Source organism: Cyprinus carpio, chromosome A16 (assembly GCF_018340385.1).
Source record: "Cyprinus carpio isolate SPL01 chromosome A16, ASM1834038v1, whole genome shotgun sequence".
Classification (NCBI taxonomy): domain Eukaryota; kingdom Metazoa; phylum Chordata; class Actinopteri; order Cypriniformes; family Cyprinidae; genus Cyprinus; species Cyprinus carpio.
Window position 1 is genome coordinate 5,058,287 of NC_056587.1, and position 27,149 is coordinate 5,085,435.

A 27,149-nucleotide genomic window follows, 5' to 3' on the forward strand; every position below is an offset into this window, starting at 1 on the left:
GAATGTAGCCTATATGTTATGTGTGACAAGTCACACCAGAATCTATTCTTATCACCTTGTTATAAAAGGAGAGTGATGAAATCAAGTTCACTATGTAAAAAGAGACCTGGAAAGAAACTTATCTACACAGGACTTCACAGTTTTTGACATTGTGACAAGCTTTTGACTTGAATAAGGTTTGAGTATAATGTGCTAAAGCCATAAAGAGATATAATATTTAATGAATCATATGATGCAATAACCTAATGTAGGTCCACTGACACATATAATTGTATATAGACAAACCTAAAGTAATGAACATTTGAATTACAAAGCACTTTTAAGTTCATGGACAAATTAAAAGATAAAAATAGATCTGCAGCTCTTCCTGTGGGTTTATTAGAATTGGTTACAATTTTCTTCAAGCAATATAATCTATAAACAATAAAACCTATTAAATCTAAAAAGCATAATGGTCCAAGTATCGACTTGTAGTGAACTAATGTAGCTGGTTTAATTCATTTGTTCTGCTTTAATCTGCTTAAAGAACTTCCAATAATTAATTTCTTAGTTCAACACAGACATATAATTTGTTGCATATGCATACACAGCTATTATACATTATTAAGCAATGTAAAGTATGCCATGCATAAAGATGACTTCAACATCTGATGTTTTAAAGACACTGAATGTCCTGTTTCAAATTGCACATGCATTGAGAAACCTTAAAAACTATAAAAATATTATTAAAGAATCAAAGGAAAACATTAATTCCCACAACAATTTAAGACAGTAAATAGAGTTTTTTGAACCATATTAAAACATAACTTTGCTAAATATACATTATTTACAATATACTCTACAACGGTAAAAAAAAATATTTCTGAGCTTTCTCAAAGCTATAAATATTACTGCTACAAATCAATGTATTACAAAACGTGACTAGCACAAGACAGCTCTGCACAGAGTGGTAGTAAATTCCCTTTAAAATTAAAATTACTGTTCTAAAATGGCTATAAACACACATTTGCTTACATTAAGGCGGTGTAATTGAACCTTTCATGCATTATTGCTTACTTTACAATTATAACTTTAAAAAAATAAATAAAAACAACATTAAAAAGGCTATAGACCACAATTCTGTTCACACCATTCAAAACTGTTCAGTCAGCAGAGCCTCTGAAGAATAGTGAAGTCCATTTTCTTGTAGGTAAGCTGATGTAGTGTGTTGAATGATTTAAAACATCTTGAACCCGAAACAGCACCACGTCCTGTTCGCATGGTTCCCTGCATCCCATTCAACATGTTTATGTTCAGTCTACAGTGTAACATCTCAAAATGAAAGAAATGCATGTTGTTCGGGTACATGAAATGATCTGGGGTCTTAGATATTGATTTGTTTTTATCATGTCTCCTGTTTCTTTGCTTGACTTTCTTTTCCCTGAGAGAAAGTAAGGCTGGGTTGCTTTCAACTAAATATGTTGTCAAGCATCAGCAGTGTCCATGCTCACAAATGGCATTTCCAGGAGTGCTGTCTTAACCTACAGAGGACAAAAAACAGGAGAAATAGTAAGAGTGAGAGCACCTTACCAGCAAATAATAATAAAGAGCCCCTGTAGTGCAGCGAAATAAAAGGCTTTGATTCGCTTTGATGAATCATTATTCATTTTAAGATTTGCTAAAGATTAAATGAGTGTTATTAAATTATAAATGTTTTTAAAGATCAAGATTAATCAGGCATGCAATTACAACAAAGGTAATCTAAATGTAAAAATATTGGAAATGAGCATACACAATTAAATATTCACTATTAACATGGCAGTTAGTAATGTGGTACATTATGCATCCCTAGCAGTGATGTTTACAACTGAATTAATTTTTTTATTAAACATATTAACTTTTTCATTGCACAGTTGTGTATACATGGCAAAACTTTTACCTGTGCAGTGCATCCGTGAGTGCAACATACAGCAGGTCTTTGGTATTGGAGAGCATTATCTGCCTTCTGGAAGGCCCATCATGCCTCTGTGTTTGGTCACAGCAACTTCCCTGATAGAGGTTGCTGATGTGGTTTTCTGTCACTCACAGGAAACTGCCGATCTGAGTTAAGGCCTCCTGATGAGCACTGTGGTACACCTCCCTCAGCTGCCTCACATTACGACCCACTGGTGACTCACAACCGTAGTATTTCTGATAGCATTCAAAACATAATGAGAGCATAAAATATTATTAACAGTGCATTTCTAATTATTTTGCTGAGGCAGATATTATGATTGGGCTCTGAAAGATTTGAACTTCTCAAGAAGTGAGGCATGAGACATTACCATTGTGCCCTCGAGCAAGACACTGAACCTCAGGCTGCTCCAGAGGGACCGTCTCTGTAATCAATTCAGGGTGCTGTTCTATGGTAACATTACAGGGAAATACTCTGGATGTGCAGCAATAAAAAATCTATTCCATTCTTTTGTGAATATTGTTTGATGGTCAATCTGAGGTATGACCTAGACAGCTCAACAGTCAAAGCCAGGCAGGTGCAGAACAACATCAAACAGTGTGAGTCCATGAACCCTCTGTGAAACTGACCTCGGCGCAGTGGAACACCTTCAGCATGTCTGAGTGAAAGGTGTCCAGACTCTCATAGTGGCCTGAGAGGAGCTGCCTCTGCAGCGTACTGAGATCGACAGGAGCCGAGTCTGATCTGGAAGAGAAAACACATACAAATTAATTGTCTTTCCCCCAACAAATCTGAAAAATATCCATGAAATCTAAAAAAAAACCCAAGAGTTTTGTGAGTTTAAGTAGCTTTGAGGCCATTTATATTCTAGAGTACTTACTAAAATGTTACTGTCTCATCTTGTACTGTGCAAATTTTTGTCCAATAAAATGCTCTGTGAAGATCCCCTACCACTACATTATACATACTCTACCATTTAAAAATGTAGGGTCAGAAAGATTTTTTTTTATAATTCTATGCAGCAAGGAAGCATTAAATTGATCAAAAGTGAAAGTAAAGATGTTTATAATGTTACAAAAGATTTTTATTTCAAATAAATTATTCAAGGAATTTAAAAAAAAAAAACAAAAAAAGTATGATGGTTTCCACAAAAATATTAGACGGACCAACTGTCTTCAACATTGATAATAATAAGAAACGTTTCTTGCACACCAAATCGTAATATCAGAATAATTTCTGAAGGATCATGTGACACTGAAGATGAGAGTTGGGGGAAGTTACTTTTAAAAATAATGCAAAATAATATTGTATTACTCCATACAAAAGTAACTAATTGTGTTACTTTTTTTGGAAAGTAATGCATTCTGTTACTTTCATTACTTTTTGTCACCTGGGCTGGGCTTGATTATTTGTTTCTTAATAACAAAATACCCAAAAGTTCTATTTTTGGCAACTGTAAATGCCCTTTCACACCAATTAATAGGAAGTGTTTCAGCCTCTGCATCGCACTACCTGTTTCTCTCAACACAAGCACAGGAGATGTGTCAGTGAATAAATGGGAAAACAAAGTAACTTGTGTTACTTATTTGAAAAAGTAACTTATTTCATTGTAAATTTATTGCATTACTTTACTAGTTACTTGATAAAAGTAATCTGATTAGTAACTCATGTCACTTGTAATGCGATACCCCCAACACTGCTGAGGGCAGGAGTAATGGCTACTGAAAATTCAGCTTTGCCATCATAAAAATAAATTAAGTTTTAACACACAGACACACACACGTTTACACTGTTATATATATAGGATATCTATATATATATATATATATATATATATATATATATATATATACAGTATATAAATATATATATAGCCAATCACAGACATATCTGCTGATTTCTTGAACACAATGGCCAATCAGAAAAGCGTTTTAGGTTGTCAGAATTTACTTACTGCTGAAAGAACCAGAGCTTTTAGTAAGTGCAGTTTTGCATGCTCGAGACTCATAGATAATCATCTAAGTGCAGACGCGATGTAAATATGAGATTCATTGTGCAGTTCAGAGAGCTTCATTGATTATAATGGAACTTTGAGAGATCGTGATGAACTAAGATGAGTAATGCTTTTTATTGATAACAAAGGGAGCCTGCTTTGAGCACTTTCCAGGCTATAATCCATTCAGAATTTGTATGAAACTTTTGTTTTTTGATACATACATGCTGCAAAGTTTTAGGTATGACATCCGCATATTTATGCTGGATTCACTTTTGAAATAGCAGTGATTGAGACTGTGATAACCAAAGCAATGGACAGAACATATATGTGATATATACTGTATATGTGAGAGCACCCTCAGTGATTTAATTCTAGAACCGGTCCTGGCAAAATTTCCACAGACATCCAGTTCACGGATCAAAAGCATATGTACACTTTGTTGAGCTCAGGACATATCCACCACTAATTTCATTTCCAGTAACGGACGGCAAAAAGTTCAGGAATGAATGTTATGCGATTTATGACAGAATATAGTCCCACAACTGATTGTTTATGTTTTCTTCAAATGTCTCGCTTTTGGTACCAATGATTCAAAATGGACACATTTCAAATGAGACGAGAAAAAGACACAGAAAAACTTCAATGAACATCAGAAAAGCAGCGTGCACATTATGGTTAAAAATGAAAGGCCATCAATTCACACTTAAAACGGGAAGCATCGCCATTCAAATCAGCAGCAAGAATCAAAGCTACTCCACAGTTTAGTAACGCTGGCAACATCTTTAAATTATTCTTGACTGTGTTGTATTGACTGATTTGATGCGTTGCAATACATTAGGGCATTCTTAGAGTTTTCTTTTTCTTTCTTTTTTTTTATTCAATCAAATAAATGCAGCCTTGGTGAGCACAAGAGACGTTTTTCAAAAACATTAAAAATCCTTACTGACCTCAAACTTTTGAATGATTGGTATCATCTGTCTCCGACTAGCAATACCAAGGAGCAATTCATGGTTCATCTGTGTGTGTTTGGTGACACCAACTGACAACTGACTAATTTTCATTTTTTAGTGAACTATTCCTTAAAGACGGGGCGTGTCCAGGTGAATGGCCTCCTAAATTTAACTGGCCATGACAGGTGCCACTCTAAAATTCTAAATCATGATTGACTCCAATCAGAACCAGATAACTTCCTTCTGTGTAATAAGTTAAGAATTTAAAGTTCCAAATAAAAAGTACTGTCCAAAATATTTTACAGAAAATGTTTTCATTCTTTAAATACATTAATAAATGTTTTGCAACATTAACATTAATTAATCAATTTAAATTATAGAAAACACCGACAATTGACAACCCTAAATATTATCATCACCACATCATCACTTTAAGAACATTCTGCAATCTACTGTAGCTGTCGATGGGAAGAGGTTTTAACTCCCAGTCATCTGAAGACTGTGAAGAGAACAGCAGGAGAGCTGCTGAGCAAACAACACTGGTGAGTGGAAAAGCACACACAAAAAAAAAAAAAAAAAAAAAATACACACACTTCTGCACAAACCTCTTTCTGGAGCACAGGTTCAGCAGAGGAGGTTTTGTCCAGATGACCCTAAAAACACAAATGACAGAAAGAGTGATCAGCTGTGCTGGTCTTCACACTGATCTTGTTTCTCTCACTCTTCTGCAACACGTCTCTATTAATAAAATCAACAGCCGTACCCTTGTGACTGACAATGACGTCATAGATCTCCTGGAGTGTTTGCGTGAGGTTTCTGCTCTGTACACTTCTCCCCTCCTCGTCTCCCTCTCTGTTTTGTGGACTCGAGTGAGTCAGGCGCTGGTCTGTAATGTGCAGAACACACTTCCTCTTACACACACCGAATATTGTCTTATTACAAGTACATGATACACACATTTGAAAAATCTGCAGCCATCAACTCACAGACTATTCAATGCACATTTAGTTAAGGACTGTAATCTGAAGTCTCTCATAGTCTGTCATCTTTATTTTAAGTGCAATAATCGGAATGCACTTAAATACACTTTTTCCATGAGCTCAACAGGACACAGTAGCTACGCTAGCCGTTAACCACATGTCCTCTTCTGCCCTTTTGACTAATGCTGAGTGGAAATAGAATTGAGGTGGTTTTGGGAGCTGCTCCACAGCTACAGCCCGCTGAGCGTGAAGGAGGGAGAGGAGAGGAGGAGGAATAGTTGATGCCATGTTCTTCATCAAGAAACCGCCTCAGGTCACAAAAAGCACTATAAACAGACTGTCCCACTTAATGTAAATGTACTTTGGTAGCACTAGTGCATACGGTTAGGTTAAGGTAAGCCTTCCTGACAAACAAATACACTTCAGCCAAAAGCTTAAAATGAATCATATTAAACGAGTCATTTCATGAGGGATTAATTGCTGAATATTTTTAAGAGTTTATAATGCTAAAAATTCCTCCACAGTAAAAAAAGTACCATTTATTAAAACTAAGCTAAAATGAATTGATTTGTACTTCTGCAACTCGAATACATAACGGCCATCCATTCATTTTCCAAAGATACTGGCAAGCATCTAGGGCCACAGGCAGGGAAACACCTTAGAATGATGGACATGATGCCAAGTTTTATCTATTTGGTATTCAGAAATTTGGCCCATATTAAGGTAAAATCTGAGTAGATTTTTCTCTTCTAAATACTTTTAACATGTTTTCTGTAGTCTGATCTTTACAGTTTGTTTGGGACATTCCAGCACAATTTGACCTGCAAGTTTCACACAGAACCTGTTACTGAAAGATAAAGGGAACCCTAATGAAAAAGAAGTATACTTCAGAGTACTTATTACAGAAATAATATACTTTACAGCAATATACTTAAGTGCAAACTGAATGCAATGTTTTCTGACACTTAATTGTGTTAATTTCAATGTATTATGTTTTAAATGTATTTAATTTTGTTAAATTTAACTTTAGAGTGCTTCTTTGGCCCACTTAGATAAGACTAACATAAATATGTTAAACTAAAAATAATTAATATAATTAAGTAATTAAATACTTAAGTTAATTTTGTATTATTGTATGTCATGCAATCGAAAATGTATTCGTTATCACAAATATGTAATGATGAAGCTGTAATTAAGTACATTTTAAGAATATATAACTAATTTCAACTAACACATTACAGTTCAAATTCTAATCTACTTTAAATGTGCCTTATGTTAGTCAACACATTAAATTAAGTTTGTGAGTAAAAGTGCAGCATGTGCATGTTGCAGATGTGAAGTGTCTTAAAGGGGTCATGAATTGAGAAATCAACTTTTACTTGAGCTTTTGATTTATAAGAGATCATTGTACTAAAAGAATATCCAGCTAGTTTCTCAAAACGTCCTTGTTACTGAAATAAAAGCTTTTATTGAGCTCAGTGAACGGCAGATCCTGGAATGTGTCTCCACACTACTGCTTTGTTTGAGATCGCTTGATAGGTCCTGATTATGTGTACGTGTCTAACAAAAGTCACAGAAGGCTCCGACTATGAAAGACGTAGCTTGTCAAACAGACACACTGAAAGTTAGTTTACTATGCAAAACTGTTGTCCAATCATAGCAGCAGGTGTTTACTTCAAAGTCTTCAATGCAGCACACCCATAAAAGTCTACTACTTATTGATTTTGATATTTTTGAATGTAAAAACCACGCAAACGTCATAAGTGGACCTCAGACAATAGTATTAAATAATAATTAAAAAAGCCAGTTCATGACCTCTTTAAAGGCACAGCAGCCTGCACAATAAAAAGAGTCAAAGTAGATTGAAAATGATGATAAATATTGACAAAATAATTTTTTCAGGTCATCTATCCCTTTAAAGAGCAAAGAACAATGTGACACCACACACACACACACACACACACACACACACACACACACACACACACACACACACACACACACACACACACACACACACACACACACACACACACACACATTTTACAGCTATACACACTGCTGGACCTGACTTAGTGATGGTGTCTTCAAGATCCTCTTTCTGATCCCCCTTCTGGCTGCTCCCTCTATCTTCTTTGTTTTCTTCCTCTAGCTCTGTCACCTCCTCCCTCAGGAGCAATGCCTGTCTGTCTCTCATTTTCTCATAGTTTCTCACCAGAAAAACGCAATGTTCTAAAACGAAGCTCCTAAAGGGGGAATAAGAGCAAATAAAAGATGTAAGTACAAATGTAAGGAGTATAAGATAATGAGAAATATGAGTGTACAAGTAAGAGAAGAGCATAAACATAAAGAGGGTGAGCTATGCTATTGGGGTAGAAATGCTATTGTCGGTGTTTAAGTGTGTTCTTGCCTCTCCTCACAAGACAAGGGCATCATCAGGAGAGGGGAGGGGATATTTTCAGCATCATTGCCTTTCTCCTGCAGATAAAGTCATTCGCAAAGTGACCAAACTGACCATGTGTTTTAAACTAATTCACAATGATGCAGTCACTTTCAGGCATGTTGTAATGGAATTAGCAGTGAAGCTGTATTTAAATATGCTTCATACCTGCTGTTTGGGAGAGTCAGGTTGATTGGGAAGATTATTATCAATGTCTGTTTCACTCATTTCTTTTCCAACCTCTTCTGTATTAGGTCTAGCGCTGTCATTCCTAAGATAAGAAAAAAAGATTATGGGATAGCATAAAATCAGTTTGGACTAAATAATTGAAACCAAGTGGCCAAACTTTGAGTGAATTTAAAGTGAATTTATCTCCACTTTAAATTCAGCAATAGATGGTGAATGTGCTTGTGTATGTGTGTGTTTCTTTACCTATTAAGGCAGTCAGAAACGCAGTCATGAGTCACACTGAGCTTCTGATGTTTACAGGAACCGTCTTCGGTCTGAGTGCGAGACATTACATCAACAGATCCATCTCAAAGAGACAGAGCAAGAGACAAAGAAGAATATGTTTACACAATATTAATTGCTTCGACACACTTACTTCAGAGAACAAAGCCAATTTAAATGTAATATTACACAGTAGTCAGTGCCAGTAATCAAATTTGATGTCATAATAATGACTTTTAATCTTATTAATTTCAACTTTTTATCTCAGAATTATGATTTAGTTTGTCATAATATCAACTTTTTATGCAAATTATAATTTACCATAGAATGATTTTTTTATTGTTATGTGGCACAAATGGACTTCCATACTGACTAGAGTATGTGACTGAAATGGTTTAGTTGATTTAGTCCTTTCTTATACCTACATACACAAACACAGACACATGCAAATACACACAAACACTCTTACACAAATTAGCAGGTAAGTCTACTCACTGGATGGGGTCATCTTGCGAGAGGTCTTTCGTGACTTTTTAGAACGCTGTATTGGAACAGAGATTGTCATAATTATTGTACAATGGTGATAAAATGGAAATATTTGAAGGAAGAGCTCACTCAAAAATTCAGTGGTCATCATTTAGTCATCCTAATGTCATTCAAACCCTCCAACAACCGATGACTCATGACCCAGTGATCACTCGTTTCTCATATGTCTTGTTACCAATTGTGACACACCATTTTTGAATGTGCACAATAGTGAATGAAATTCAAGATCTACACTGAAGGATTTTCAGCAAATAATTTAAACTTAAGGTTCCTCCCACAAAATTATCGCACATCATAGCTCAGGTAGGTAGGGTCAGGTAGGTTTTGTCTAAGTAAGGTGTATTTATGGAAAAGGGAAGTTTGATAAAATTACACCTTTTCTATTGCAAAACAAAGACACAGGTTTATGGAATGACATGAGGGCCAACAAATAATGACAGACCATTCATGTTTTATGTGTTTTTTGAATAATTAAAAACATACCTTTTCTTGTGCACAGAGTCGATATATGTCATAGGGCAACTGAAAGTCAATCCGTTTCAGCCTCAGATACTTTCCTGTCACACACACATGGGTTATGAATGTACTGAAATTCTTATCTTTATCGCTCCCTCTATTTTAAACTATTCTGAGAGGTATAAAAATTAAGTTCACATTAACTTATGACATACACATCTGCACACTTTAACTTAGAGAATAGAAAGATTGCAAATTACAGAGGAGTTCAAAAGTTCGGGGTTGGTAAGATTTTTAAAATGTTTTTGAAAAAAGTCTCTTATGCTCACCAAGTCTGCATTAATTTGAGCAAAAGTACAGTAAAAATAATAATATTGTGAAATATTATTACAATATAAAATATAAAATGTAATTCATTTCTGTGAGGGTAAAGTCGAATTTTCAGCAGCCATTATCACATGATCCTTCAGAAATCATTCTGTTTTTAATTTGATGCTCAAGTAACAATGTTAGGTTATCTAGAAATGGCAGCTCAGTATTGATTATTATTTACTTGCTATTACGCATCATTATTCACTAGCAAAGTCATTGCCATGTGATGACATCATAACAAGCTTTTCAGTGGCCCCTCCCACTTCAAATGCCACTTGTGTGCTTGAACCAAGAGCTCTAGATTCTTTCAATCAATATAAACCACATTTGGACTTAATTCCAGCTCATTATTGACTGACTGAGATCACTTTTTCCACTTTCAGTTCAACTTTTATAGTGACCTCCAAATGACCCCAATAAACACCACACATACACAAACTTACCTACGTGTATAGGTGCAGGAAGTAGACCATGCTCATGTTCTTCAGGATCATAGTCAAGGCAGTCTGTGTGTACTGGAGAGGACATACTCGTGGGGCTGTGCGGATTAAACAAACAGACAGAGGATTTGTTAAGAGCTCTCTAAATAAAGGCTGCATTTAAACAAATATTCTTAATACTTGTTTATAAATATGAAAGAGCTCCCTCACTTCTCGCTTTTATACACATCTGAGTAAAGCCCCGCCCACTCATATTTCTTTTCAGTTGCCACTTCAGACCTCTTCTCTGATTGGCTGTTTACAGACACTGATAGCTCCTGGGAAGGTGAGGATGTGTCGATGTGCGATTGTGAGAGCTCTTGGCTCAGAGCTGAGTCTTTTCCTTCATCTACCTGCCCGTCATTGCTCTTTGTTTCATCTCTTTTTTTCTTTCTTTTCCTTTTCTCATGCTGAGCCATGGAGTCAGTCGCATTGAGTACTGTATAGTCATCTCCTTTTTTACGTTTCGCAGGACACTCTGTGGTTTCATGATGTAAAGGTGTGACAGGTAAAGGTAGAGAAAAGCATGGTGCAGGGTTTTTCCTTGGTCGACCTCGTCCTCTCCTCTTCACCTCACTTCCTGTGACCTCTTGACCTTTGGGATTCTTTTTCTTGAGAGGCTTTTTGACATGTTTCAGTTTACTCTTGTTTGGCGTCGTATTTTTAGTTTTATTTAAATGAGAAAGGCTGACTTTGGTCGCAGTACAAGAGGAAAAAGGCCTGATATCGTTGGTCTGAAAGTGTGTTCTGATGATGTTGGGTCTTTTCTCTTTTGCTCCTCTCTCTTGTCCTTCATTAAGAGAGGGACTGGCATGCGGATAGTGCTCAGAGAAGAGTGAACCGCCAGGCTGGAAACTCTCTGAAATAGAAAAGTAAAGATGTGAGCAATCACATGGGGGAAATTCACTAAGGATTAACTGCACCCACTGATGGCTTCTTTAATTTGCACACACGGTCTACATTAGAACCAGTTTCACCAAAGGATTTATGTAAATCAGGAAATAAACAAATGAACAAAAAGCTGTGCTAAATGTAACTTCCATGATGCAATCCCAGTTCTGAGTGCTAAGTTGTTCACTTTAAATGTTTGCACTCTTTAAAGTTAGGTGGATTTTGATTGGCTGTCAATGTTTTTATCGTTCATCATCTATTAAAGTGATTCCAACAACAATCTAATTCCTCTGGCTCATTAACATTACATCTGTGGTATGGACTTTCCTATTCTCATAGAATTAGAGTAGAATTAGAGTGATTATTATTCAAAACTGTCTGGCCATCTGTCAAACATGCGTTTAAGAGTTCACACTAGAAGTAAATGTCAACACATTATGAAGCGAATCGTCTCTTCTCATGCAAGTTTCATATGTATGACACACACACACACACACACACACACACACACACACACACACACACACACCAATCGTTTCACTTCAAAAGACATTGTCCATACGCTTGCATTATATGGACTCACAGAGATGCACGAGTCTTCCACTGTGTGTGCAGAAATTTATATATTTATATATTATAAACATTAAATTAATAAAATACTAAAGTAATTAGACATTAGAAATAAAACATGAAAAAAAAAAACTATTTGAATAAAATGAACATCTTTGTTTGTAAGGTTCTGTTAATGTCATGGGTTTTGGTGCATATAGAGCACAGAGCGATCAATCAAGTTCAGATTTCATCAGGTTCTGCCCACATCCCCATGCAAAATTATATTTCCATTGCAATACCAAGCAAGAACGTTTGAACAACCTTGGACACCGTCTAAACACAGCATAAAGAGTAACTGTAATTACAATTATACCACAATGATTGCAATTACTGTTGGTACAAATGACAATTACAGTGATGGAATGAAAAGGAAAGTTTCTTTCCTGTTTCTGAAGAAGAGCAAAACTAAGTCATCATCATGAAGCATCTTTCTAACTAAACCAGTACTAAAACTTGGAGAACCTGCGAGACAGCAATATTGCTCATGAAAGAGTTGGTGTTTTTGAGAACTACTGTAATCCTGACCGTGGGAATTATACTGCCAGTTTTCACTCCTTTACTGCAAATTCCACTCTCCTCCACCAGTACTGCTAGTTTAGATACAACACTAAATCAATTTCACAGAGCCCTACTGGAGTGCACTCCACAGCGAGCCATACCCTGGGTCTCCAGCACAGCGATCGTGAGATGTAGAAAGGGTGCGCTCTTGAACGGACTTTACTATAGCGATAAATAACACATTTGACAATATATAAGCACAGGCAGTGAGAATAAAAGCTGCATAATACGGTTAACATCACTTTCATGTTATCCCTCTAAAATCTCTGAGAGACAAAAAGGAAAGGAGAAAGAAAGTCACAAAAAGATAGAAAAAGAAAAGAAAATGGCCTATGTAGTTGTTTCCACAAGCATCTACAAAGGAGCTATTTCTGGTTTCTGGATGACAGCCAAACCTAGACAACAAAAAATGTCCATCAGCTCTGAATGGAATTGTGAGGACACATTAACGTCTGATATATCAGTTTTAATAACATTTTGAGGCAGAGTAAATACACAAGAGTGGCATTTTTAGGGCACATCTGGCTCCGATTACAAAACGTGTTATTGCCATTTATTTGCCTGCGCTTACAAAAACATTGCTTGCTTTCCCCTATTATTTCTGTCAATCATTTTTCACATTTCACTTGTAGATTTCCATGCTCAGATTTCGTTCTTTCCACTAGCATCACCACATTTCCTTACCGCTGCTGAATGCTTGGTTTTTCTTATTCCCCCTTTCCAAATCAAACAGACTGTTTTGGCCACAGGCTGACAGAAGGTCTATGGCAGAGTCTTAAATGGAAATTCTTTGGCAGGAACATGACAAAATAAGCATATAATTCACAATGGTTAAATGTATAGCAGAAATCTGGGTAGTTCCCTTTTAAAGAAACACTCAAATGTCAAGTATTAAAAATAAAGCTTGTGTTTACTTATAAATAAGCACTTTCATACCTCACTGAAATGTAAAAGCAATTTTGATACCCTATCTGAATCCATGCCCACTGAAAATACAGAGTCAGCATGACAAAAGAACTAGTGCAAGAACTACTGCTCAGTGATACAGACTATGAACATCCCTGTAGTACCTTAGTTTATATCCAGGCATTTATATCCAGAAAGTGTTGATTTTGTGTGCTAGACTAGTGAGTGAAATTAAATAAAAGCAAAGTGGTTCTAACAAGGCAATTCATTATCTAAACCTAAAATCTAAGATTATGTTAACAGAAATGTTAACACTATTCTTTTACTTCCTTGAAAGAACTGGTATTTCTTTAAGGAAATTAGGAAAAACAAATCTTTTATTTGTTGAGAATGGGCTTTTTTGCATTAATAGGCAGCAGTGGCACAGACTTCTGAAATGAGAAGAAAAACCCCTCTCTGGGTTTGGTTTTTAGTACTATGTAAATTCATGTTCCAGATTCATTTTTCCTTGACGGGTAGGGACTATCAACAAGCAACCAGTAACAAAATACTTGTTACTCACAGATCATTATTTCAAGTAACTTTGATTCAGATGTGACTGAAAGTGGAGATGTCCAAGTAAATGAGCTTTTAACTTTGTAATTAGCACATCGATATGCATTAGTTTGACTCATTGAGTCCAATTCACTGACTGGATGCAAACATGATAGGCAGGCACTATCGCTTAGACAAGAGTAATTATCCAATCATAGTGATGATAATGATAAGCAGGTTATCAGTCATTCACAGTGACATGAAGGCATCGCTTCCTCATGGGACATTTCGCCTGTATTTTGCACCTCAGTGATGTGAACATGATGAGCTCAAAGATTGCTGCACTCTGAAGGCTGTTTGAGAGTGTTGCTTTAGAAAAATTAATGCTACTTTCTCTTACAATTTTTGTGTGTGTCTGGCTCTTCCTCAGAGAAAGCACCCCTGATGGGCAGGTACATAATAAACAGTAAACGCTGCATGCACTAGCAGACACCACGCACTACACAACACCAAATGTCCCAGTCTTCCTGCTGTGAGAAGTTCTTCGCATGCTGGTATTTATTTCTTACCATATGCTTTCAGCACTGCTAATTAGCCAAATATGCATTTCTTTTTATTCTAAAGGTGTGTATTTGCAGAGAAAAGACTTTGACATTGATTCACACTTTGTTTCGTGTCTAATACAAATATCTGTGGTAAAAAAAAAAAAATCTAATTCTATTCAACTTGGCAATAAATCATTTTCCTCCGGTGCTACTGTGGACTGTGAGCCACAGTCACATGATAGTATGAGATAACATACATAGAGACACTAAAAACATACACAGGTTTTGCAGTTCCCTAATACATCACTTCATTCACAACTATCGTTTTAAAACGGCGTTTTAGAATGAAAACTATCTTCGTCTACACTGGCGTTTCTGCTGCATTTCAGAAATGATCTCCGTTTACACTACACAACCTAAAACACATGTCACGTGACCATTCATGCATGTACAGCCATATATATGAACAGGTAGATTCCCTATTATTTAGATTGTGGACGACTGTGATTGGAGCGATCGAATGTGGATTCTACGTATACATCTATGGGTACAACAATGCGCATGATGTTATTGTTTACATGGTCATCAAGGATACGCAGAGCGAATATGGGCAACCACGCCATCGTTTTCAAAAGTCTCCGTTTTGGTCCGTTTCCACTGAAATGCAATCCTGGAGTTTTCAAACTAAAATGGGGTCTGCAGCTTTTTCAAAAGTCTCAGTTTTCAAGGGTCGAAAACGCCGGAGTAGTGTAAACGATAGGCGTAACCGTAGCAAATGTTATGCGTTTTAAAACGAAAATGCACTAGTGTAAACCAGGCCTAAGAGTACATAACACAAAACAAGTGCATAATGATAGCAACATCAATGCCAGAATACCACATAATGTGTAGAGCTAATGCATCACAATATTTACACACAAGAGAGACCATATACCTCTCAGTGGACTGCTAAACAGATTCCCTGCCAAGGAAAATCTGTGTAGCCAATTACATGCAGAGCAAAATCGAGCTCCATTTTGGTACCTAACTAGTAAAACAGCGGGAGATCAATAAGACCATAGACTCTCAATCCTGTAATAAAATAGTCTCATTTCACTCTTCAAAGTCTATAATTATTTCTACAAGCATTCCAAGCATTTTCTCACCTAGTTAATAGGAACAAAAGGATACTGAATGTTACAACTGAATTTTTCAATGCCAAACATTGAAAATTATTTTTAGATTGTACCCTTAAAAATAACATGTTCTGTAGAATGTCACCTGAGCAGTGACAGTTGTTTGTTACATGCAAACAAAAAATAATCTCATGCCATCTCACCTGATGTTCTTATGCCTCCAGCTGAGCAATCCTTCATCAATGAGCCTCCAGGTCTCATTAAGTTCCTTGAAGCAGACTGAACTTCACCAACATTCCTTTGAGATGCCATGCGACTGTATGCGCTACTAGCAAGGTTGGGGTTCCTCAGGAAACTGTGATGGTGGATGGCTCTGTCTGCTAGGGGAGGTGATGGCAGGTCTTCATCACCTTCATCATCATCCTCCTGATACCCTGAACCAGCTTCTTGGTTTAAAACCCTGTTCCCCGGCTCTACCTGTGTGCTCTCTCTCCACCTCCATGGCTGCTGATGCTCTGCCCACCTAACTTTTGATACCGGTCTCAGATGTGCAAGTCCTATATATGAAAGTGGTGAAGTTTTATGTTTGTCTGCTTGTTTTGGGGGTGTTGAGGAAGAGCAGGGGGAATTTGAGGGCGGACCCCTTCTGAAATGGTCTTTCCTGAGCTTACTTTGTCCTAGTAAACCCTCTTTTCCGTCTCTTTCTCTAAGTCTATCATCCACAAACCTTTTATCTATAGCCTGCTCTCCATTGTCTTCTCGTTGCCAGCTATTTCTATTGAACCAGTCAGGGGAATGAGATGTTACATTAGCGTAGGTCCCCTGTGGCTTCCCGCCACAAAGTAGAGGGTCACGTCTCAGAAACTTGTGCTTCCTTTTATGGAACTTTGATGGGCTTAAAATGGGATTTTTGGAGTAGGGGTGCACATAAGAAGGTAAAAACGGTGATGAAGGGTATATAGTTGCAGATGGAGGGTATCCTCTATAAAGTCCAAATCCAAATGAAGTGGTAGAAAGTGGCATTTTGTATGGCGAGTGGTAACAACCACCTCCCGACAGTGGGAAGCCAAGTTTGTGCACTACTGGGCAATGTGTGACAATATGTTCATCTGGTTGTGAGGGACACCCATTATTCCTCTTAAAATCGGCCATTCCAACATAATGCAAAGAGTCACGAGAAAAGTCTGACTGAGGTGAGTAGTAACCACTGAAGTTGATTTGAAACATAGCTGGATGATGAAGGTTTTGTGGTAGACACTGAAGAACGTGAGGATGAGCTTTTCCTTTCCCACTCTTCCTTCCAGAATTTCCTTCATCCCCACACCCTCGTGATGAGATATGATGCACAATACGTATCTCACTAAGCCTGACCACTAATTCCTCAATCTCTGCCAGAAAGGCTGGGTCTTGTCTTTTGGCTCTAAGTTGAAGATACTTTTTCTTACATTTGTGTTTATGTCTCCTAATCTTATCATGGCTAAAGCAGTTATGACCTTTTCTATGGCACTTGTATTTGAGTCTTTCTTGCTCCATTAATACTGATTGTCCAAGGTGTGTAGTTCTGCGGTCTTGAATCCTTGCAGAGCCCAACTGGGATGTGGCTGAAGAGCATGGTGAAGACTGCGAGGAGGAAGGAAGTTTTGATTTCTCTTCATGCACTGCTTTAACCCTTTGGGAACTGGTTACCTTTGGAGCAGAATGTTGATTATATTCACGGTTGCCAAGATGAACCTTTCTTCGAAAAGAAGGGGATGAAGTGGGTGAAGGGGACACAAGATGTTTAAAAGGAGAGCTGCACAAAGCAGACTGGCCATCAAATGAATGGCTACGTTCATCAGAGGTGGACCTAGAGTTCAAATGATCAGAAGATTCTGCCAAGACTTGCTGAGACTTTTGACCCAGAACGTGTTCAGAGTCTTGGCCAGTAGTTTCTTTTTGAGTTTTAGGTTTACGACCTCTTCTTTTTCCTATGTAGATAGTCCCACGTTTGCTGATATTAATTTGTGGGCCAAATTTTCCCCCAAAAGAGGTAACAAGTGAGGATAAAGTGTGTGTTCCATCTGAAACCGAACAATCTGCATCACCTTCATTGTCTTTCTGCACAAAGTCAGATTTGTAACTTTGGCTTTGCCCTGAAAGAAACTGTGTGAGTACTTTATCCTTCTTCTTCACTCTCATCTTATTGATATTTGTGATAATTGTCTTCATTATCAACCTATTTCGTTTCCGGCTGATTTGAGCATCTCTAGCTTTAGACAAAGAGGATTTGAGTTTTCCTGCAGCACCCTTCTTCCCAGATGCTGAGTCTAGTGATTTAGATCTCTTTTTCTGGACAATGGAGGAACATTTGGGATGACCTAATGTTTTGGGAGTTGGCTTTGGGAGTTTCAGGCCATTCTCTGGATCAGGGATATTTGCATCTTCAAGTATGGGGAATTTAGTAGAGGACTTTTGGGACTTACTTTCGTGAGGAGTCTCTCCCAACTTGGTCATTTTTGGACGACCCCTTTTCTTAGGAGGGGGCTCAGAGGAAAAGGTTTCTGATCTGGGTGATACATTTTGTAATTGTTTAGATTTAGGATGTTGTCCAGCTTGTCTTGATTGCAATGAAAACGCCTTTGATGACTTAATGAAAGGATTTTTTTTAAGGTTTGATTTTTGTGGTATCTTTTTACAGGCATTGGAACCAACATTGGCGGTCTTCACCAGTTCCATCTTCTCGCCTGAATTTTCCATCTTTGTCATCTGAACAGCTTTTTGTTTCTTCTGTGACATGATGTTTTGTTTCAGATGTGAAGGTGGCTCATCACTTGGAACGGAATTGTTAAGCTGAGAATCTGCACACCCAGAGGGTTGAGAGAAACACTGCACATCTTCATCTTGGTTAGAACTATGCCTAGCTCTTTTCTTATTCTTGTCAATGATTTGCTCCACCCTGCTGCCATCTTTTGGCTGGACAGCAACAGCTTGGGTAGGTTCCATAGTCACCTTTCTGGAGTCATCTATGACTTCACTTTCATTATACTTATTCCTTCCTCTGCTCTCCAGTAACTCTGGCATACAAGTGCTGTTCTCAGTAGTTGCTGATTCAGCAGATTTATCTGAAGCAGTAAGGAGCAATGGTGTCTTGATAGAGGGACTCTGCTGATGCAATAAACCATTTTCCTTACTCCTACTGTTAATTATGGTGTTACTCGTGTTTTTGGAACATGCAGAATCTCTATCTTCTTTCTCTGTTGCATTTAAAACCTTGTCAACATTACTTGCCTTGATTCTACTCTTTTTTGAAGGGCAGGGAGTTTGCTTTCCTAAATTCTCACTACATGATATTGGAAATGATGTGCTTTCACTGTCATTTTCAATACTGGAAGAAGACTGCTGAGATGTCTGAGCATTCAGCATCATATCATTTGAACCATGTGAACTGAGGGAGGAGGTCATTGCTTCTCCAGCTGGGAGATTTTCACCCTTCTCTTTTTGAGCATTTAAAACTTGGGTGCTGTCTTGTGGACTGGAGTTCTGTTGTAAAGAGGAAGGTGGAGAAGGGGCAGCTGGAGGTGAATATGTCTGCTTCAGCAATGTAGAGGAGGTTATCTTATCTGAAAGTGGTACTTTGCTATCTGTCTGTGGTTGAACTGCATACGAAGGTCCATCTGATGTTAATAATGACTTTGAATCAGTCTTCCTCATGTGTTTTGATGGAGCCTGCTGGAAGAGAGTACATGTGCTGACCAGAATTCATCAGGAAATGTTTGAAGATATTCAGTCATTCAGGTCATTCAAGGATAGCCGGTAAAATTAAATCAAAGCCAGTCTGGAGTAGCTATAAATTTGAGTAAATTTGACAGGCTTCATTAAATGATGATTCTGACAGACTTTGACTTAATTTCACTGACATTTTATAATAACACATCACTAAGTATGGTAAATATGTTTTTTTTTATACTCTTTTTGTGTAACCGCTCCATGGTACTATGATCTGAGGATTTTAGAAGAATCTGGGTGAATGAGACCGAAGGACATGGCACATGAGCAAAAATAAAACAAATGGGAGGAATACATTTAGCTTTGGGCTTTCCAGTAACTGTTTGCAGGTCATAAGAATCAACAAAAATGAATTGCAAATGAAGGACTTCCAACTACATATTTTTCAGTGTATGGGAGAGGGAGACAAAAAGAGAGAGAATGACAGTAAAAAAAAGAACATAAGATCTGAGTGAGCAAAAAAGACAGAGACAACGTGATAAAATGAAGGGATGTAAAAATAGATAAAAAATGTCAAACCAATGGTGGCTAAAAATGGAAAGATACAGACAGAAATAGTAACAAGAATTTGCATAAACTGGGGGAAAAATTAAAGCAATAAAGAAAAGAACGGAGAAAGTCTTACCTTTTTAGAGGCTGTAATGACTGGTTTAGAGTCAGCTTTTTTGGATGATGTGGGAAGTGGGACACTCAACCTTGTAGATGCTTTCGGAGAAATGCAATCGTTCCTATCTTTTTTCTGAATCTCGCGATGTGACTGTTTGGCCACTCTTATATCAGGACTGGAGACTTCACCTCCACATGAACTATGTCCATCTCCATGTGCAAGCCTCTGAGAGATTCTGATTGTGGGCCTGCATATGAAGTTCTCAAGGCTCTTTGGGGGCTTCTTTGTCCGTTTGGCTCCATCCCCTATTTTCATTCTTAAATTTCCATCTGACTGGTCAGACTTTGTATCTGTTAACTCCCCCAGACTAGTCTGCTGCTGCTGCTGCTTAACTTCATTGGTAACACTCTTTGAGGACGCTTCTGGTTCAGCCTCTTTGGGTTTTCTCATCTTCTTCCTGTCTTCTGTTGTCTTTTGCCTTTTCTTATCCATTTGAACTTTCAGAGTAGTAGATGCAAATGGGAGAAGCACTTTAACGGTCAAAGTTTTGTCAATAATTAATGTTCAGCTGATGAGGAAACGTTATGTTTTTCAGTCTTATTTAATGCTCTTCTATCATCACACTTAACTTGAGAGAGTAATAAGGTATTGGTACCATGGAAGGGGCTATAAACAAGTAAAAACAAGAAAGAGAAGAACATTAGTCACAGTTTACTCACAGTGTATCACCTAATATGACACAACATTAAAACATTTTCATAGGAAAACCTCACCACATAGTATAAAGATTAGATATGCAGGCAGTACAACAGAAAATGCTACATATTTCAACTTTTACCCAGGTCAAAACACATATCTTGTTTAAAAAGCCTGCAACTTTAAACTCAACAGTCCAGTTACCTGAGCTATTGCTGACTACCAGTTCAAATACTTAGTGCTCAATTTAGAGGCATGGATTATCAAAGCATGTGCAGCTGGCTCTGAACAGGCCGATTCAGATGCTAATGGAATTTGTTATTGAGTTGCTGACATGAAATACTTATAGAAAGTAGACGTCCTGCAGTGTGACATGTTATACTCTATCTTTAAAACATAAAATTCAGTTGTCACAATGCAAGATTACTGAACTAAAAAAAAAAAAAAGTGTAAAAATGTGTCATGTAAATTATATTTATAATAAATATTTGCAAATTTATCATTAAACTATGACTTAGTACAAGCTGTAACACCTTTATGAGGGCCTTTCGCACCGCTTTAGTTCCAGAACTAAATGTACAATACTAAAGTACTGGGATGATTTTGCACGAACTATTTCCCAGTACCATTTAAAGGGTTGCATTCGCACTGACAGTGTGTACTAGGAAGTGACGTAAGCCGGCTCGACAGCGACGTCATTTGTGCGCGGTGTTCAACAATGAAAACAAATAAGAACAACTTTGACAACAGGAGGATGGAGGATGCTGTGATCGGAGCTGTGTTATTGTTGTGTCTCGCGGGTTTCACAATAATGGACATGAAATGTCAATGTATACGTAAAGCGATTGAAAGAACGGAAATGAGAACTAAGAATGTCCAACGCCAATTGGCAGTGCTAAGTTTTATATTTGTTACTGGTGTTTGGAGTTCATCTTTCTATCGCTGTTCGTCATAATTGCGAAATAAGTTGACACAGTGTTGGCGGGTGAGGGCCAGGGCCCTCTAGGGGGCTTCAGCAAACTTCTAAGGAGGACTTAAAACAATTCAAAATAAGACAAAACAAGAATTAAAATCAGCTAAAACAACTAAAATATTACAAGAAGATATTTTGTAATTTACATGAAGAATCAGGGTTCCCACAGTCTTGATAATCTTGGATACATGATGAAACTTAATAAAAAAAAAAAAAAAAAAAAAAAAAAAAAAAAGAATTTATTAAAAAAAAAAAAATCCCTTAACTTTAAACCTAAAAAAATTCTAAAACTTTTTGAATCCTGACATTTCATTTACAGGAACTAGGAGTCTAGGGCCTTCCAATATTGTTGTGGACAATGGGAGGCCTTGGAGTCAAAAAGGTTGAGAACCACTGCTGTGTGGTCCATCAACAGATTATATTAAGGCGATTAAAATGGTAACAATCTTCAGTTGTTAAAACCATGCAGTTCATAAAAATGAGGGGTGCATCATATAATATTTTTATAAATTTTTGAATATTTTTTTCTTTTTTGTTGTAGGGGGGAGTGTTTTGTTGCTAATTTTAACTGAGTTGAAATGCAATGATCTCTCTGCTCCCCGAAGACATGCACATTTTCAGCTTGATTGTGGTTTCTCTATGTGTTGCCCTGCCAGAACAGTTCCGAATATTTCCAAATTTGGTGTAATAGAAGGGCAGCATGGTGAGTGATGACGCAATAGAGATGAAGACTTCATCTTTAAAAAATCCAGATAGCTTTATCTAACAAAGTATAGTTCTTAAATCTAAAGAATCAATTACAATTATTTGAACTCTAAAGGAAGCTTTACAGTAACTGTGAAGAGAAGTAGGTTAGCCAGGTAGTGCCTACTTTCAAGTTAACTCGTACAATACAAATCTTTTAACCTACATAAATACGGTACATGAAGAGCACGAAACATCTTAATCTCCCATAGACCAGTTCCCTCGGGACATACCCACATAAAAATCCCCAGCAACTGCGAAAAGCTGGCTGAAACTCTGTTTTGAGTTGTCTGAAAGGCAGGTGCTTTCCCACACAGAGTGAGGTCATTCTATGGAAGATTTCGCGTGATGACCTCAGTGCATTAACTTGCACAGGGGACCCATGAAATCAGGCGGCTGACCTCCAGGCTGCAGGGAGGAACACGCTAATAAAGCCCAGCATCGGTAGCCTGAGCCATCTGTGGGTTTTTGCCTGGACTCTGTCAAAGCACTTCCAATAACTTTCTATTCACTCATACAATCTCGCCTAACCGTATGGTAAAGCTTCCCACCCTGATCTCCCGTCCTGAATCATCTTGTGAAGTGCTTTAGCAACCATTTCTAGCTAGTAAAAGTAACACCTATTGCAGGTTGTTTCAGTCTTTGCTAATTCTCATAAAGAAGACAAGATCCCGCAATGTTTCACTTGCTGAGCGCAATCTTCTCAGCTCCTACTTTAGGATTTGGTGCTAAGAAAACAATCCCAGTGGAATGCTTGAAAAGAAAAATGGCCCGAGGAGAGGAGAGAGAGCAAAGTACAATGATGTGTGTGTGTGAAGAGGGAGCTCTGTGGCTATTAGTAGCACAGTTCAGGAGCAATGTGAGAAGGACGTTTGAGGGTCTTTCTCTCCCTGGGACATAAGCCTACTTTTCAACATTTACCATAATTATTCATTTTCTTGTACTGCTTCAACGTTCCCTCCATCCGCAGGTTTCTATCCCTTCATTCTCTTCCTTTTTCATGTCCTTCCTTTTCACTTAGCCTACTTTTGTTCATATTTTTTCCTTTCAGTATATAATAAGCTCTCTTTTTTACACTATATCTCTAAAGCATTTTCGAAGCAGACCACACTTAGCGGTTAAATAAGTCACTGTTTCCCTCTAAATCAAAACCATATGCTCTTCCTTAAAAATCTGTTTTGGTGTTGCTGATACAAATCTTTGCAAACACAAGCGAAAATCTCATAACAGAAGATAACTGTTCTTGTCATCTAGAAACATTCTGCATTTTCCTTTCTTTCTTCCCCTTTCATTTTCTCCAAATTTTCTTCACAGTGTCAGTTTTATTGATCTTCACCCAACGTTTTCTCAATCCAGCCCTTCAGCGTCAAGTGCAATGAGTCTCCAGGAAGTTATTAGGTTTCACTATGTTTCAGTTTGTGTATGATATCTCATTACAAACGGTTATCTTATACTGTTCAACCCAGTGGGGTCTTCTGTCCTCTTATGTACATTGAGACAACAACAGGCAGGTAACACCAGCTTTTATCAGTTAAGCATACCTATTAAGCTTTCACTTGTCAAGCAGATTCAGTCAAATATTGTTAATCTGTGCAATGTGAAAGTAGCACACAATAGTCTGAAGCGCATTAGAGTAGCAAAACAAGATGACATCACTGAGCACTACCCAAAGCTTTTCTCCCTGACAGGACTTAAGGGTTCTCTGGGCAAACTCTTGAGAATCGCCCGTGATTTGCCCGCAAATCCATCTGCTAAATGTGAAAACACAAAATGGGGATAAAGGTGTTTCAATTCTACAGGCTCCTCTGTGACCTATATAGCCAGGTGTTCCAAAAATAGCAGAAAATGAGAACATTTTATGAAAATATGACAGAGATAAGGTCTAATAAGTAGAAGTCAATGACAGTAATGTTTTAGTTGGCTTGCTAAAATGTATGTCAATGCAAAGTGAATAAGACTTGATTGATGTAACATAATAAGTAGGATGTAATAAGTTACCCTCGCTACAGATAGAATCTGAAGAAACGTTTTTGTTTTTTTCTAGTGAAAAGAAACCAGTGAAATATCAATACGATCCTGCGCGAAGGTAGAATCGATATAAAGTTGTCGGGAAAGTGGCTAAAATAGGATAGGGAGACCGCGACCCAGCTTTCTAATCTATTATCGCTTATTTCGAGTTGTTCGCTTGTATTATAGCGTTATTATTTGAAAAGCTCAAATAGTAAAAGCGATACTGCACGCGCGTATGTTTACGATAAAAAGTGTCGTAGCGTATTCATGCGCGAGGGCCTAACAGATGAACGTCCCGTTTCAAATTACATTTTTATTAAGCGACGGGAGTAGTACACTCCGAAATATGTGCTGTAAAACTCGTAGGAGATTTGAGAAAACAACAACCATTTCCACATTGCTTCGCGAAATGAAAAACGACTTACCCGAGCTGCAAAGAGAAGACGTATCGCAAGAAAAGGAGCAGCTAATTTACAAGTGTGCGCAACGAGCTGAAACGATAAATGGAGGGATGTTGCGTGTCCACTGCGCGAAGCGAAGGACCCATGAAGATGAACATTGTGCAACACCACACGATACTCACGTCCCCCCCTTTTCTTCTCTTCGCCCCCCTGTTTCTATTCGTCTCTTGCGCAGTTGTTTTACATCAAAAGCATGGTGGTACATTGTGTACCCAATAGCCACAACCCAAGTTCACCGATGAGGGGAGACGGAGGAGAGCAATGACCATGCTGCATATGTTCGGTTACTGAGCTGATTCCTGCAACTTGAGCTAAATTTACCCACCAATAACACGAGATGTTCGCATGTTGTGTGTTAGAAAATGATACCGAATAATCTAACCCGAGATGGCCGACTTTGAAATGATGTGCAATGATGTAATTGAATTGTGGGCCAACCTGCGTCGTTCGCTTTAAAGATAAAATGTTATTATTTATTGAGTTGTTAATATTGCGGGATTTATCAGTATTTGATATTTTATTTAATATTGTGCACGCAAATCATCACTGGAAATCTAGTAGCCTACTCTGACCGTTGGTTCTAAAATTACCATGCGATCTATTGCCAACACCTATTTTTGGTCTTTTCTTTATTTGCATTACGTTGTAGCCTATTACAACATGCAACATAATATTGAACGGAATAACTGCGCACTTACTGCCAGTGACCTATAGGTGGTAGTGCAAACATAATACAGTACATAGATACTTACAAACTTAAAAAAAAAAAACATTAAAGTTATGTAATGTACAGGTTAGACTAGGGATATGGTAGGAATTAAATTCATACATAATAATCTACAAAATCTGAAAAGGCAAGAGCCTACAATAACAAAGGTTCAATGCGTGCTTTATGTATCTACAAATTCTTGTTTATTAGCCAGGTTTAGGCGAGTCGCAACTGAAACTAGTAGAAATCATAGAGGGTGCTATATTTAAACCATAAACGTATTGTTGTGAATTATATCAATCATTTCTCTCTTTGAGAGTGCCATCTGTTAGCATTCAAATTCATCTCAGCATTTTATTTTATTGACTTGTAAAAATACAAAACAGCTAAGTAGGTTCTGATGACATTTATCCAGGGTCAAGTGTTGGTCAAACGGGTGCCCTAAGCAGAACTGTATTGTTGTGACCCCTCCCCCAAATATTATGGAAGTAAAGCAACAACAACAACAAAAACACCTACTATAGGGGTCAAAATAGAACTTTAATATAATATAAAAGTAAATAAATAAATAAATATATAAACTGTAATTAAACTGTATTATTTACAAAGTACAACTGTAGTTCTGTAGCAAAAAAATAAAAAATTACACATATTAAATAAAACATTTAAAAAAATTAAATAATATAAAATAAACAATAATAAATTAAATCAAAAACCGCTTCATCCTTTTTGTAACACATTTCAGTACTGACCCTGCATTTAATTAAGCAGACGATATCAATCACTGAAGAATTACTGAGTACACTTCTAAATAAACAGTTATTAGTTAAAAAAAACATAAGTAAATTAAGAGCAGTCAGTGTAGCCTAATAAAACATAAAAAATAAAACAGTTACCTCCTGTGGCTATGATTTTATTATACAGTTGTTTGATTGATTTTGTATTACATTATGTGTTTCAACAGTGTTATTCAATGAAACCATGTGATTATTATTAATTAAACAATCATTATTGCCTCATTGTTTCTATATAATGCATTTTAAGTAATTTTAAAGGCTGTTGTTCGCTTAGGTCTGTTTTTATTACGACAAAAAATATAAATTGTATATATGTTAATATTAATATAGAACAAAAGGTTTTTTTTGAGCAACAGGAGTTTGTGTCCTACGCAAATATGAACTCTGTGTATAGGGAGCGGCGGTACTGCATTTAACTAATAAAGTAGACCCAAATAAGGATACAATATTAACTACATAAAAATAAATCAATTATAATTAAAGGGCATCACAAACATATATTAAATTTATTTAATAAAGACAGACTTTTCTTTTTGAAATGTTTATGGATTCAAAATACATGAGCAAAATAGGGTTTTGAGTCACAATTGCCAAATATTACATTTTTCTAATAACAAAAAAAAA

General features: G+C 37.1%; 1 protein-coding gene across 7 annotated transcripts; it reads right to left on the bottom strand.

Moving 5' to 3' along the window:
• Positions 1-356: 356 nt before the first annotated feature.
• Positions 357-25,384, bottom strand: LOC109075554 (histone-lysine N-methyltransferase ASH1L-like). Of its 7 annotated transcripts, none has more exons than XM_042772170.1 (16): positions 25,142-25,383; positions 20,154-20,801; positions 15,967-19,471; positions 10,774-11,461; positions 10,567-10,661; positions 9,779-9,852; positions 9,245-9,290; positions 8,732-8,834; positions 8,468-8,570; positions 8,270-8,337; positions 7,927-8,105; positions 5,643-5,765; positions 5,485-5,532; positions 2,563-2,677; positions 1,919-2,169; positions 357-1,520 (listed from the first exon to the last, which is right to left on the bottom strand). In XM_042772170.1, exons 2-13 carry the CDS (start codon positions 20,625-20,627, stop codon positions 5,504-5,506), a joined length of 5,487 nt encoding a protein of 1,828 aa, XP_042628104.1. In that variant the 5' UTR covers positions 20,628-20,801; positions 25,142-25,383; the 3' UTR covers positions 357-1,520; positions 1,919-2,169; positions 2,563-2,677; positions 5,485-5,503. The 7 variants fall into 7 exon arrangements, with proteins under 7 accessions (XP_042628104.1, XP_042628105.1, XP_042628103.1 ...); XM_042772171.1 differs by having other exon boundaries at positions 15,967-19,468; positions 24,984-25,383; XM_042772169.1 differs by having other exon boundaries at positions 24,984-25,383.
• Positions 25,385-27,149: the final 1,765 nt, after the last annotated feature.

Excerpts from the sequence above, each read along its gene's own strand:
- LOC109075554 (XM_042772170.1), bottom strand. The coding sequence starts at position 20,627 with ATGGATAAGAAAAGGCAAAAGACAACAGAAGACAGGAAGAAGATGAGA. Across the intron at positions 11,462-15,966 it reads TGGAGGCATAAGAACATCAG|AGAGTTTCCAGCCTGGCGGT; the intron begins GTGAGATGGCAT and ends TTTCTATTTCAG. Across the intron at positions 10,662-10,773 it reads GATGTGTATAAAAGCGAGAA|CCCCACGAGTATGTCCTCTC; the intron begins GTGAGGGAGCTC and ends TAATCCGCACAG.